The 14520-nt window shown below is 47.6% G+C and overlaps 3 protein-coding genes across 7 annotated transcripts in view; 2 read left to right on the top strand and 1 right to left on the bottom strand.

Moving 5' to 3' along the window:
* LOC118511734 (E3 ubiquitin-protein ligase TRIM9) overlaps positions 1–5990 on the bottom strand; it is a 94963-nt gene extending 88973 nt beyond the window's left edge. For 2 of the 5 annotated variants that reach the window (XM_036055180.1, XM_036055184.1), the window contains exon 1: positions 3113–5990. In XM_036055180.1, the coding sequence (XP_035911073.1) occupies positions 3113–3991 (879 nt within the window). In that variant the 5' untranslated portion in view covers positions 3992–5990. The remainder of the gene's footprint in view (positions 1–3112) is intronic. The other 3 variants (XM_036055182.1, XM_036055183.1, XM_036055181.1) reach the window with 3 other exon arrangements.
* A 2395-nt stretch (positions 5991–8385) lies between these two features.
* On the top strand, positions 8386–12813 carry LOC118511724 (zonadhesin-like). Its single transcript, XM_036055162.1, has one exon. It carries the CDS (start codon positions 8581–8583, stop codon positions 12736–12738), a length of 4158 nt encoding a protein of 1385 aa, XP_035911055.1. The 5' UTR covers positions 8386–8580; the 3' UTR covers positions 12739–12813.
* Positions 12814–13033: 220 nt separating this feature from the next.
* On the top strand, positions 13034–13859 carry LOC118511732 (barrier-to-autointegration factor). Its single transcript, XM_036055178.1, has 2 exons — positions 13034–13194; positions 13275–13859. Exon 2 carries the CDS (start codon positions 13316–13318, stop codon positions 13586–13588), a length of 273 nt encoding a protein of 90 aa, XP_035911071.1. The 5' UTR covers positions 13034–13194; positions 13275–13315; the 3' UTR covers positions 13589–13859.
* Positions 13860–14520: the final 661 nt, after the last annotated feature.

Here is a 14520-nt window from a genome sequence, read left to right as displayed (position 1 = left end):
CAAATTGAATATAGAGAGGGCCATGCAAGACTCAGACGTAGACTCTTTGGGGACCATCTACTATAAGTCAGTCCTACATATACTGACCTATGCCTCTCAGACATGACTCTGTTCAAAACTGACGATTCTTAATCGTGGTTCGAGGTCCTCAGAAGATTTTTTGGCCTAGTCGGTGTATAAAAACATTGGAGGAGCTACTTCAACGACGAGCTCTACTAGCTGAATAGTAAGTCTAACCAACCATTGGTTGGTGGTCATGTCATAAAAATGGTACCGGACGACCCACTCTCCTTGGACAAAGAAAGTTCCATCTTCTCAAAGCTAAGCTGGAGTGAGGGCGTTGTTGTGTCCACCAGAAAGATCGAGATATTGGATTGAGAGCCTATGGTGACGAGCCGTGAGCATTTTTTTTACATAGGAATTTTTTTACAATTGGAAGCTTGTAGCTTATACCTTTTGCAAGCTTGCGAAATCGGACAAATTTAACTAAATACCTTAAAATAGTTCCTTTTCGTAACTAATTCAAAACCACCACTCCCTTCATTACCTTTTTATCCAATAGTTGAACAATTATCATATTGGTATCATTACTACAGTAAACATATTTATCACCCATTGTTTGTTGGCGTGTGGCAAAAAAACACCCTCACTTGCTTGCTTGCTCACCCAAAATTATCATCACGTGTCACGAGAACGCTAAAGACGTTTGTCACCGTCATAATTACTGTTCACGGGTAATTGTTTAATTCGATGAGAACTGTTTTCCGTGAGCCAATTTTATATATTAGCCCCTCTCTCCCCTTGGCTACACAACGCCGAACAATTTTCCCAACTTTAACTTCATCAACGAAAAGAATCGTTGAATGCTGCCCTCCCGTAACCTTTGTTGCTGAACAAAATTTCTCCCGAGCTCGATCTAACAAACAATCGACCCTTGACGGCTTGGCTTGGTTCCACCCATTGCGGGTTCGCAAGGTTCACGAAAACTGCTGTCCATACAGTCCAACTACACACCCCGAAAATACAAATTCTTCGCTTTCTGCTTCAATAAACGCAACGGCCCCCAGGCCCAGAGGGCTACGAGCTAAAGAAACCCGGTATGCATTGTGATGAACTTTCTCACGGAAGTACCCACACACACACTGTGCTGGACTCTCGGAACCAAGGGGGAAGAGACCCCCGTGTTCCCCTAAGGGCTTGCACGATGACGAACCAAGATTAAGACGATAAAGCCGACCGGCGATTCTTCTGCACCTACCCAAGCAACCGGAGCAGAAGAAGAGACCGAAGTAATTAAACTGTCATGAACGATCACGATCGGATGGGCGCGGATGCTCAACCAGTTGTGACAGCCGGAAAGGTGTTAAGATGTCGACCAGATATTGGCCGAAGCCAATCGTACGTGCGATGGGTACGGTGTGGGACAGCTTCCTTCCCAGTAATTGCGACAAATCTACACGATAATAATGCAAACTGACAGCGTACGGGGCAGACTCTCGGCAGTGTTTGGTCACTCGTCCGTCATGTGTGTGTTTGCGATTAGCAAACATGCCAATTTACGTCCTTTGTTGTTTGTACCGCACATTACCGCAACATGATTATTGCTTTAGCAAAACAAATACAGCTGATTACAATGGCATATGCGGCAGTGTGGTGGTAGAGTAGCACATAAAAAGCGAATCCCCCTAATTGATTCTTAACAATCGACATATGTTCTCAAACTAGCAACGATTAACTTGGCTTGGTTTAGAAAAAATATTCGAAAAAATATTTTAAGTACAAAATTTACAAGTCCTCAGCATTTATATAAGGTCCTAAGTCCTGACGTGTAATTTCCTTTCGATTGCCAGCAGTTTTACAATCAAACTTCTTCCTCTCTAAGTGGTTCTGCACGGTTCAACACCTTCAAAATCAAGCCAGCAACTGCAACATATCCATAGGAACACCCCATTCGCCCATGCTGTTTGTTGACGGCAAACAAATGCAACTGCATTCTTCGCTTCTCCTCCCACCCAGCCAACCCAGCCCCACCTTGCGAACTGCACTTTTCTGTTTGCACACAAATCTCCAAAAATACACACACCCAAACATGCACACCGCAACGGTTCAAAGAGCATCGAACCGTTTGCCACGCTGCGATGATGGGAATAAGGATGCGTGATAATTATCCACCGGTTGAACCGGTTTTTTCCCACCGGCGAGGACGGTGAGGACGCGATGCTTAGCGGCTTTTGTTGTATGTTTAAAGGTATTTTGTCAGTTATGCAAGCTACCTGTACGTTGATCCCTGAACCTGGGCGTCATGCTATTTTGATTTTTTGTACCTTAGTCATTAACTTCTCCTGCGCTACGTGTCAGGCAGGTTCGTCCTTTTTTTCATTCACTTTCCACCCGAGTAAATGGCTGATGGTGCGTCTAAGTTCCCTTTCGCGCTATTACTTTTCCGTAAGGGGGGAAGCTGAGTATCATCGTTTTTTTTTAAACGGGTTGATCTAGAATACCGACCAACAGATAAGGATTTTTTTTTAAATCTCTAAAGCAGGTAGTTTGGTACCCTTTGAGAAGGAAGTACAATTGATGTGAATATCGTTAAAAAAAACCATCCAACCCCATAAAACCTTTTCAATGACTCATCGTTCTATCTGGGTTAAAGGATATAAACGGGGAGCCTTTTTTTGTACTCAAGCACTTCGGATAACCTAAATTCATTCGTCGTCTAGGTGCAGGATGATAGTCTTACCTAGCTCAGCTCATTAGCTAAACTCTAGCGATATTTAGCGATCCCTCAAATGGAAAAATCATGTCCAAAGTGATGATGAACACCTAACCAGCCTTTTTTGTAGTGTGGAAAGTACATCAATAATAATTAGATAAAGCTAGGAAAATGACTTCATTTTCGAATAAAGTACTATTTAGCTCTAGAAGAAGCTTGCTGATTTTATTTTCAATTTAATAAATACGTTCGTTTAATTTAATTTTAAATATCTTAAAATAGTTAGGGGGTGTTTCGGTGGATATTTTTCCAATGCCAGCCAAACAGTGCCAGAAAGAGCATTAAATTATACCTCCCGCGTCTGCTTAAAATACGTGTAGAGACTAAGTAATGACTCACCTTCTGGGCTTTGCACATTGCCGTAATGGACTGCAGATCGTGTGACTGGTGCCGGTTGTCGCCGATGCACTGATTGCAGATGGGCAGCTTACACCCCATACAGTACATGGTCAGCGGTTCCGTGTGCTCACCGCAAATCGATTCCCGCAGCTGGCAAGCACCGCGTGGCTTCGTAAGACTGTGCTTCGCCAGCGGTCCGCGTGCCGGGTGGCACAGCTCGCGACACGCATCACAGTACCGGATCTCGCACTGCTCACAGATGACGGTCGCCACTTTCGGCGGTTCGGTTTCGCACATCTGACACCGTAGCGCTTCCCGCTCACAGAACCGATCCACGATAGACTCCATCGCCCGGTACAGCGGGAGATTGCGTGCTCCCAACTCGTCAAAGAACACCAACTTCCGGCACACCGGACAAGCGAGCGAATAGACCGACCCACCGGAACCGGCCGGAGGGAACAACAGTCCCTGTAGGTTCGGTGTGCCGGCGTACGATCCTGGCCGGGATGTGCAGCAGATAACACCCGAATCGGCTTCACTCAGGATGCTCACCTTGTCCGCCTGATCCTGATCGGAGGATACGCTTTCGGTAGCACTCGAACTGCCGGTACTCGCCGCGGACGAGGATGAATGTTGTGAATGCTGTTGGTGTAGGTGAGCGGCCGCAATGGCAGGATGGCAGGGTGGGTGTCCGGTACCGGCACCCGACGACCCGGCCGAAGACGACGATGAGGCGGTGGACGAGGACGAGGATGCGGAGGATGAGGATGCAGTCTGAATGTCCAGGGCGCAGGCAAGACAGAGCGCGTGATAGCAGGGCAGCAGTACCGGGCTGGCGTAAAGCTGCTTGCACACCGGACAGCGTAGTTCCTCCTCCATGCCTACGGACGACGGTTGCCTCGGCGGGCACGTTGGGCGAGCTTCGCGATGATGTTCCGGAGTCCTCCCCGGAGTCCACGGAAAACTAGCACACGGAGTAGCAGCAGCCTGCGAAGGTGCTTAACCATTCACGCGAGATCCCAAAATAAACCGCAACGCCCGGAACTGCGGTCCTGGTTGATGCCCGCACCAAAAACACTCACTTTACGTTTCAAACCACCTGACAGGCGAGCATTTAAAAGGACAACAATTTTCAAATAAATACACACACACACACGCATACACACCACCAACGGCAACAACACCTGGCCGAGATAATCAGGATGCTCTGCTCTGCTACTACTACTGCCCTGTAGGCACACTTGGCACAAACACCTGCACAAACCACCTTACAAGACTCTAGGCAAACAAACCGGCCCGGTTTTAGGATGTATACACACCGCACTGATCAATTTATATGCAAATCATGATACGCCACCAGCCCCAAAACCCACAGCGCCAACCACAAACATAACGCACAAAAACACAAGCACACCAGTACACAGCACCACACACCACTCACGCAAATACTAATACATCTCGTATTAGCACGAATCACATACACCTTTTCTTGTGCTGCAGCACACCTGCCCCTTCACGGCGAACCTTTCCGTGATGGAAAGTGACGGAAAATTGACATTACCATCGCTTCGAAAGCTTGCGCCCGGTTCCTTCGATTGACGACGCAAAGAGGGATGGTGGTTTGGTGTGTATATCCTTGCGGTTGATGATTTTCCAGCTCGGTTGCTGCGGTACGTTGCGAAGTAGCTGCGCGCTTTAATCAACCCGTTATTTGTTTGAATTCTTTTTGGCTTGTCTTCATCAGCACACAACAATCAAGCATGGGCAAATTATCCTCATCGATATGTTTATTTGTTTTACTGTGATGAAGTATCTTGTAGAAGATAAGGACTTTTCTACAATCTGATTGACAAAATTTTTAATCCGGATAGACAGGAAATCACCTTTAAATTATCGGTTATTTTGAATACTTCACAAGCACACACAAACTACACACACGCACAATTCACAAAATCTTTTTTTTTTCCTGCACACTTTTCTTATGCTCGTAAAACCATTTTTATCTTACTTTATCAAACAATCAGCCATAAACACCACTCCGCTGCTACACTGCGTTTCAAGCGGTATACGACACAACGGTCAACTTTTTCTCCTTCACTCCCACAATTATCGTCGGGGAAGGGAAAATTTTGCTGAGAAAAATCCCGGCAGGTGCAGTGCCACTTCCAGGATGCACCCAATCTTTCCTACGCTAACAAACTTCCACACCCCGTTTGCATCCGTCCGGTCTGCCTGCCGGAAAGCGCCCACAAACGGCCAGCAAAGAAAATCCAAGCGCACGCGCGCGCCTTTTACACCAACCGCCCGCCGCGAATCGAATGGATGCGAGAGATTTTCCCCCAGATCAAAATACACGGTGTACGCGGTTCCAGCCACCAGCACGATACGTGCGACTTGCTTCAACGAGCTTCTTCTTACTTCTGCTAGCGCTGTGCATGGCTCGGTCGTACGCAACCCTCCATGCTGTGCGCTCTCGCGTCGAACAGCCGAAGTTTGGTCTCTCCCAGCGCGCTGCCTTGCGTGAAAGGGCATTACGAGCCGAATCCGTACCGTTCTCTTTGAGTCAGGGTGCACATCGATGGTAAAGCGAGGCCGATTGGCCGGTTATACACTCGTTGCTGCTATGAAGGGAAGGGCTGTTTGTTACTCCTGTGCTGAAGTTATGAGAAATTTTACGAAAGGAACAGAAAATGAAAAAAAAAACATTTAAAATAAAATACGCCATTATTTCGAAGATTTTTTTTTAATAAAAACAGAACAAAACTTTACCAAAGTAAACCGAACATAAACAAGTTGAAAAAGTCAGCCGAACAATATCTGAAAAAATAGACAAACATGTGTAAACAGCAAAAAAATGAGAAATACAAACAAGTTTTGCTTTATAAAATTTGAGAAAAACAAAAAAAAATCAAGCATGAGAAAGCAAACATCAACAAATCTATATGAATTAAAACAAACAATAAATGTAAAAAACCGAAATAGCAAGAAGAAAAATAAAGTAAATTGAAAAACATACCAAACATGACAAAGACAATCAAAAGAAATATTTATAAGTCAAAAACTAACACTAGTATAGTTACTAATGTTAATGATAATAATGGTGTTGAATCTTTAAAAAGGGGAAAATGTATAATTTTCTGGAAAATTTTTAAAAGATGTATAAAAATTGTAAGACTGTAGAAACAAAGTCAAGAAAGGCACATTATTATGACTTTTTACCAAACATTTTGTAGAAACGAAAACTTAAATAAATGCAATAAAAAAAGTAAACTAGCATAAATCTAGTAAAGAAGTAAGATGTAGTGAGGTAAACAACATTTATTGTATAAAGATTATAAAGAGATATCATGTTATTTTAATTACTTTCCAAAGCACTGAACAATATGCTTCTCAGGCAACTAATGGAACGCTTTATATAAACTATGTCAGCCTTAAAATTAATTACTAAACACCAGCAAAAACAAATTTTCATAAATCCCATAACCCGTTGCAGTGGCAATTGCCTACCGAATGCGAGCTTTTGCTGTTGGAGCTATCAAAACATACTAATTATCCATCCGCTAACAATCCTATAATTATGCGATATTTACTTCTCAAAGCGAATGATAAATAGTTTTATTTTACTGTCACTCACTTACTACCCTAGATTAGGTGATCTTTGTCGTGCACTTCCGAAACAATGCCACTGGCAGAGAGGAAGAAAGTAGATACAAAAAATGAGATGAACGGTACGGTTAAGACACACCTTTTAAATTTATGTGTATATCCCGCCATGCCATCACTAGAGCACTAGACGGTAGTATTTTTAGGTCCCCATTACCCCCGTTTGCCGACCGTTTGCATAAAAAGCCAATAACCGATAAAAATCTGCCTCCTGCTAATGAACATATTGTTCCTGAACAGCTCCGGAAGGAAGCATCAGGGGTGTCTCACGTTTCGTGGTACATGAGATTTGCCGCCAAAGATATGAAGTGGAGCGGAGCCAAACGGGATGCGGAGAGCCAAATGCGTGGGTAAAGACTTCGTAGCTGTGGTTGGGGCTTAAACCAGCGTAAGTCACCCGCGGCCGAGGTAGGGAAAAGATGCGTCACATTATTAATGGCACCGGGGCACCATTTAAGGTGAAATGTCATCAGCTTCGGTTGAAGGAAGGAGAGCGAAATTGAATCCAGGGTGGCCGCGTGAAGGAAAGCGTGTGAGGATCCCGTAAGCGAATGCACTTCTGCAGTTCGATGTCACTGAAGTTGGATTGCGAATCATTTATAACGACTGTAGGTACAGCAATTGGACAGCATTTCTTCCGTAGTTTAAACCATTTTATATCGCTCTGGACCACCCATTATGGTAGGATCAGTTTGGTTTTGAAAAATATAAATTGCTTACTGTTAAATGGGATAGTTAGGTATCTTTTGGTGATCACTTGTAATTGATCCTGGGTTTGTAAATGGGTTCCAGTTACGAGGAAAGCACAAACACTCTAATATGGACATGATACCGAACACCTGCAAGCGTACTGTCGTCGATCGAGGAGACTTACAACTAGCCCCAGGAGCGTCCTATAAATGTTGGGCAATCCTCTATCGGAAGATCTGTATGCATGCATTCTGTAGGCAAGACGGAGGATTAACTGATTTGCGATCTTCAGACAACCATGGGCAGGGTAAGAGATAATTGCCGTAAAAGCACTCAAGACCGGTAGAGCGGGTGGTTTAAATGAAAATGTTGAAAGTCACACAGAGGAACCACTGCGGACCGGAAAACCTCCCGCAAACCCATTATCAGCAGCTTTTTCGGCACCACATAGCAGCTACCGCCGGCAGTGAAGCATTCTTATCGCACGCAACATTCATTCACAAACGTGTGGCGATAGGGAAAACGATCGAACGAAGGTAACGGCTAGACGAAACTCAATGAACGCATCGAGATAACGCATCATAGGCGGACACGTCCTTGGCAGCAACATTGTAAATGCACTTCATGCATTTTTTTTCTGTGCGTAATCTAAAACTAATATTTACTATTATGAGTTCCTAGTTTGTCTATCCCCCTAGGAGAATCGCATGACGGTGCAGTAGAGCTAGATCAGACCGAATGCGGAACTTGGGTGATAAAATTGGTGATCTTACAGTGGTAAGATCCTAGCCAGTCTTGACATATGTAAAGATTTTTTAAGGTATTGAGACGATCAAAATCACCTTAAGGAAGGTTAAGTCACTTACTTTTCCCGACATTCCGATTACGATAAGCCACCCCTTACAATGTGCTACATTGTGGGTTATCCGTGGTATTGTTAATCGCGATTGTGGGTGATCGGGAAATTCTTTATAAGGATCCAGCAACCAGGAAGACGATCAGTGCAATCAGAAGTGTCCACCCGGTGGGCACTAACCTAACCGAACTCCGAAGTGCGTAATGTAGAAAGTGAACCAAGTGTGTTAAAAGTGAAGCAAATCGAACAGTGCCTAAAAATGAGCAGAACTAGCCAACTCTCAGTGATTCTATTGCTCGCTATCGCTGCAACGGGGACGACACACAGCAACAAGCGTTCCGTGAAGAAAATGATCCTGCTTGATCGTACACCCGTGTTACCGGAAAAGGTGCGCTTGCTAACGGAATGTGCCAGCGGAAGTGTGAACTGTACGCGTACCTGCCCCGACAGCTACACCATCGATGCACAGCAGCAGTACTGTCGTCCGAAGCGTCAGGGCCAGGGCCATGGCAGTTGTCCACCCGGCTACATTCAACGTGCCGGTGCCGGTGGAGCGAGTGGTTGTGTGCTGGAAGAAATTCAATGTCCACCGGGCAGTACGCGCGAAGGGAACCGGTGCATCGTGCGAAGTTACAGCTGCCCGACCGGTTACGTTCAACGGGGCCAGAACTGCGTACGGGACAACATCTGCCAGCCGGGGTATCGGTGGGAAAGTGGGCTGTGTTTTCCCGCCTCGGCAAGAATCTTCTGTCCGCCCGGGTTTACGGAGCAACATCCGGGTGGCAATTGTGCACCTTCGGCTTGCTCGGACTGTTGCGATTGTAGGGATGAGGTGCTGGCGACCGTTTGTCCTTCCGGGTACACCAACCAGTGGGGACGTTGTGTGCGGCTTCAGCAAGCATCACCGGACCTAAGGATCCACTCCGTCACGTACCGACTGCCGGTGGAGTGTGCCGCGGGTCAAACGTTCAACGGTGGGCATTGTGAAACGTTGAGCACGATCGGGCGACCTGTCTGTAGGGCGGGTCACTTCTACAACGGTTCGTGCGTGGAGGTTGCCAAGTGTATGCGCGGTACGCTGAACAACGTGTGCTCCTGTGAGCTCGAGCAACATGTGGCTAGTTCTTGTACGGTCGGGAAACTGCAGGACGGAGTGTGTGTCTTAGCACGAGCGCACTGTAGAGCACCGGCACGCCTTCGGAATGGGGTGTGCGTACGGGAAGCGAAATCCCGTACCACCTGTCCGGATGGTGGAGTGCCGTTTCAGAAAGAGTTTTGCGCACTGGAGACACCACGGTGTGGCCGGGGCTTCGTGCTAGATGAGCATGGTCTCTGCCGCAAGGGAACGCCGTGCGCGTTCGAGTGTGGTCCTTATCAGCGACGGAATCGTTGGTGTGGCCTTCCAGCTAACTGTCCGGAAGGGTATACGCTGAGCGAAGCGGGTCACTGCATCCGGGAAACGGTCCGTCCCGCTTACAGCTGCCCCGAGGGAACAATCGAGCGGGGTGAAAGATGCGTCAGTGTGACGCCGATCTGTCGCTCGAACTTCCGGTACGATCCGTCCGTTGATCTGTGCGCACGCTGCGAGGAACGATCGATGGCGTGTGGACGAGGAAATTTAACCGGTGGACACTGTGTGTGGAGCGAACCGGCATGTCCTGCCGGGTACGAGTGGAAGGATAGTATGTGCGTGCGGAACGACACCCGGAAGTACCACTGTCGGAAGGGATACGAGCATGGCGAGCAGTGTGTGCATGGGGAACTTTCCTGCCCAACTGGGTACGAACTGCAGGGTGAAAGTTGTATCATTCGTGAGGATGTCCACTGTCCGGAGGGATCTTACCCGCTGGATGGTCGGTGTACAATCGCGAAGGAGTGCCCGGAAGGATTTCAACCTGGGGCGGATGCTTGCGTACGGGAAACGAGACGACTTGCTAACGCCAGCCAACCGACTTGTCCCGCTGGGTACGTTTACGATGGAGATGTTTGCGTTCGGCGATCGGTAGTGGAAGCATCGATCAATCGAAAGGAAGCGGTATGCCCGGATGGTTACGAGCGTGGAAGGGATGGCGATTGTGTGAGGCTGGTGCGCACGTTCCCGGTATGTCCACCGCGGACAATCTACACCGATCGTAGCGATCGTTGCTACTGTGAGGTTGATCTTATGTGCCCAACAGGGTACGAACGAACCGGTACGGACTGTACGTTCCGAGCGGCTGGTTACACTTCGCTCGTGAACTTCCTTAACCCGTGTTACGGAGCGTTCTGTGGCGGTGGTGGTGCATACTGCATCACCCAGTGTACATTCCCACCGTGTCCTTTTGAACCTTGTGCTGCTGGTGGGCCAGCCCTTACCGCTACTTTCGGGCCACGTGCAAGCCGCTGTCTTACTCCGGGAGTCGGTGACGAAGATTGTCCACCACAGACGGTCATTGGACTCGTCTGTCCGCCCGGGTATGAGCGAGTGAATAGCTCCTGTCTCGCGTACTACGACAAAGTTTGCCCGGAAGGATATGAACTCGATGGGGATGAGTGTACGCGTTCCATCCATCTTGCACCCGTTTGTCCATCGGGATATCGTGCGGTGCCGGGATCGGGATCTTGCATTCAGGCTTCCTGTCCTAATGGGTACAAACTAACGGGAACCGGAACGACGTGTGAAAAGCGAGAGCTTCGCTCACCGAAAGCTTGCTCGCCGGGGTGGGATTTCTTCCAGGGCGCTTGCTACCGAAGATCACTCTGCCGGAATGGCACCATCGAAGGGGCGTACTGCGTGGAGCGAGAGTTTGCACGTCCCACCTGCCCGGACGGTTACATCCAGCGGAGTGAGGACTGTGCAACGGAAGGAACCTGCCGTACGGTTGGAGCTGTCCTTATCGATGGAATGTGTGTACAGATTGCGGACCCGGCACCCTGTCCGGATGGAACCTACCGCCATGGGAAGCATTGCGTGTATCCCGATGCACCCGAGTGTGAAGATGTGCAGTACGTCGCTACCGAGTGCAGTTCGGAGGTGGACTCGCGTGGCTACTGTTGGCATCGATCGGCACCAACCTGCCCGCAAGGGTATCGACTGCGGGACGATCGATGTATTTCGTGCCAGACGGAGAAACCTAACTGCCCATCCAACATGGCCATTCGACAGGAGATGTGTACCGCGGAGCGAGTGATCTGTCCCGCCGGTCATTTTCTACGTGATGGACACTGTGTCACGCTGCACGTCACTCGTCCACGCTGCCCAGCTGGAGAGTACACGCTATGCAACGGTTTCTGTATCGTGGCGTATGCGCACGAATGCAAAGGAGCTGAGTATGGGCTGGCCATTTGTAACCGAGGATATCTGTACCAGGGCAAGTGTGTGGAGCATGGAAGATGTACGGATAGCGATCATACGCTCGTTAACGGTGAGTGTCAGCTTCGCACATTCACTGATCCGTCCTGCCATGGAAAGGGCTCACGGATCGGTGAACTGTGTGTCGGTGGAACACCCCAATGTCCACCGAACTATGCGCTGACGGGTGGCCAATGCTACAGTTGCCATATTGAAAACGCACAGTGTTCTGCAGGAGGCGCAACGACCTGTTCCGATAGCTTCTGTCAGCTGGAACCACCGCGCTGCAGTTCTTCGGGGGCTATTTTCGATGGACGTACCTGTCGACTGCTCGTCACCAGTAAACCATCCTGCCCAACGGGAACAACCCCCGATCGGTACGAATCAAAGTTCTGCCAGCTAAAATCGGAACGGGCCGTTTACAACTGTCCCTCAGAGTACCACTACCAGAATGGCGTTTGCTTGAAAAAGCTGTACAAAAATCCTTCCTGCCCGACGGACTACAACTTGCGAAACGGTGCCTGCGTGAAGCGCACGTGCACTCGAATGGCTTCCGGATCCTCGTGTGCAATTTCCATGGCATCAGGAGCTACAGGAGGCAGTTTATCCTGTGCGCAGTGCTTGAACGATACTGCAAGCTCAACCGGCGCTCCATGGAACTCACAAAGCACAGTGGACACTGTGGATCTATGCTGTATGGTGTACTCACCGCGTATCTGTCGTAAATCGGGCGACTGCCATCATGAGCAGGAACGGCTGTGTGGTTCCTTCTGCCTAACCGAAGACGATCGCATCTATCTGACGGTGCCGCATACGATGCAGATAGGAACACGATTGTACGTGGCGCCAACGCAACGGAACAATGGTGGCGATGATTACGAGGACGAGGAGGACGAAGATGACGAGGATAATGATGTATTCGCGCGCGATTGCTCACAGTGCGAATTTGGACCGGCCAACTGTCCGCGGCGCTGTAGTACGTATGATTGTGAGGACGAGGATGGAGAGGGATGTAATTTTAAGGAAGCTACCACATTCTGCGCTCAGTATAGGGAGGCGAAAATCTGTGAACACCTGCGGCGCTAAATTTTAACTTTACAATTCCGATTGTGGGGGGTTATTGCGTTGAATAAACAATGAAAACTATACTTAAAACCACAACATGTATACATGATCTTTTAAGTTATCTCTTTGCTTGCAACAACACTCTATATCACGTTTCATACCTATTTCCTCTTCAGGTTTGTAAAAGAACGTTAAAATATCCGAAATTTATATAAGCTTTGCATTTTGAAAACAGTAAATCTTCGTTCAGCAATCTAATTTCACGTACGCAGCCTAATTTGCTTGACGTCTCGTATTTAACGAAAGCAATTCGAACGTAACTGTCAGAACTGTCAAACAGGCCAAATCACGCACAAAAAAACAACGCGGAAGCATCACACGAAGCGGGACGTCCCAAAAACACAAGCTTCCGACAGAAAACACCGAGTTTTACGTGAAAAACTGCAATTGTGACGCCATTTCAGCATTAATTCCGAGGTAAGATTATCCTGCAGTAGTTTACGTGCATGTAATCTCTCTCAAATCATCCAATAATCGTTCGCCTTGCTTGTAAACAGAACCTGCTTCACTGCACGCACACGGTACCGCCACCAGCACCATGTCGAGTACATCGCAAAAGCATAGAAATTTCGTTGCCGAACCGATGGGCGAGAAGCCCGTCACAGACCTTGCCGGCGTGGGTGATGTGCTGGGCAAGCGGTTGGAAGCGGCAGGATTCGACCGAGCGTACACCGTGCTCGGCCAGTACCTCATCCTGAAGAAAGATGCCGAGCTGTTCAAGGAGTGGATGAAGGACACCTGCGGCGCGAACTCGAAGCAGGCGGCCGACTGTTACCAGTGCCTGAGCGATTGGTGTGACGAGTTCCTGTAAATAACAAATCGTTTGCATTTAAGAGCATTTTGACAATGGATACAAATGGAATGGCACAGGTGTGGTGTGGTGCATTTTTGGGATACGGCGCGGTTCATTCCCGGTGTCCGCCTGTAAGTGTTGATGTGTCTTACGCCACACGAACTGGGATTTGTTTGTGCGGTACAAGCGGGCTATCTTTGCTTCTGTGTAATTACACCTGACGAATGGATTAATAGCCGCAATTTATATATTAACTTTATAAAATCTCGAATAGGATAAGTTAAAGGAACTGACGGGTATAGTTTTGTTTTTCTTTCGCTCCGAAAATAATGGTTATTACTCATTGTTTGGATTATTGCGCGTGACGCCGCTTTCGGTAGAATTCTTCTAGCATGACGACATACACAGCACCAAGGTAAGCAAGGTGGTCCAGATCGATGTCCTATGTATTTGAATAAAATGTTGTGTGTGCTTATATGAATTTTAAGGAAGTAATATTCAAATTTATAAAAGAATTCCTGCTAAAAAGCGTGGAATATAATATGAAATTAAAAAATGTTTCGGAAAGGCTGTGTGAAGCTGACAGCTGATTACGGATAGTCGCCTAGCACGTTGCTGTCATCCAAACGACTTTAAATAACGTAAATACTTTAATTTATTAATAAAAATTGCAATTAAAAACGGATACCTTATCCGAAGCATTTATACTTATTCAGCAAATATGAAAAGCGAAACGGAAATTTAAGTTAAAAATTCCATAAAAAAATCGCCATTGCTCTAGCTCGAGCTGTCAGTTGTGCCATAATTTTCGCCCCCTTTCTAAACTCGTCGTCGCCATCGCTGCAGCTCTTTCACTCACACACCGTTTTCCTCGTATCATTCCACCTCGCTCGCACACTCACTTCAGGCTTCACTCGCGACAGCACCAAATTCGCTCGACATGATGGGCG

This window comes from Anopheles stephensi, chromosome 3 (genome assembly GCF_013141755.1).
Source record: "Anopheles stephensi strain Indian chromosome 3, UCI_ANSTEP_V1.0, whole genome shotgun sequence".
In the NCBI taxonomy this organism is placed as follows: Eukaryota; Metazoa; Arthropoda; class Insecta; order Diptera; family Culicidae; genus Anopheles; species Anopheles stephensi.
Note: the sequence above shows the minus strand (reverse complement) of the source record. Positions and strands in the feature narration are given on the sequence as shown.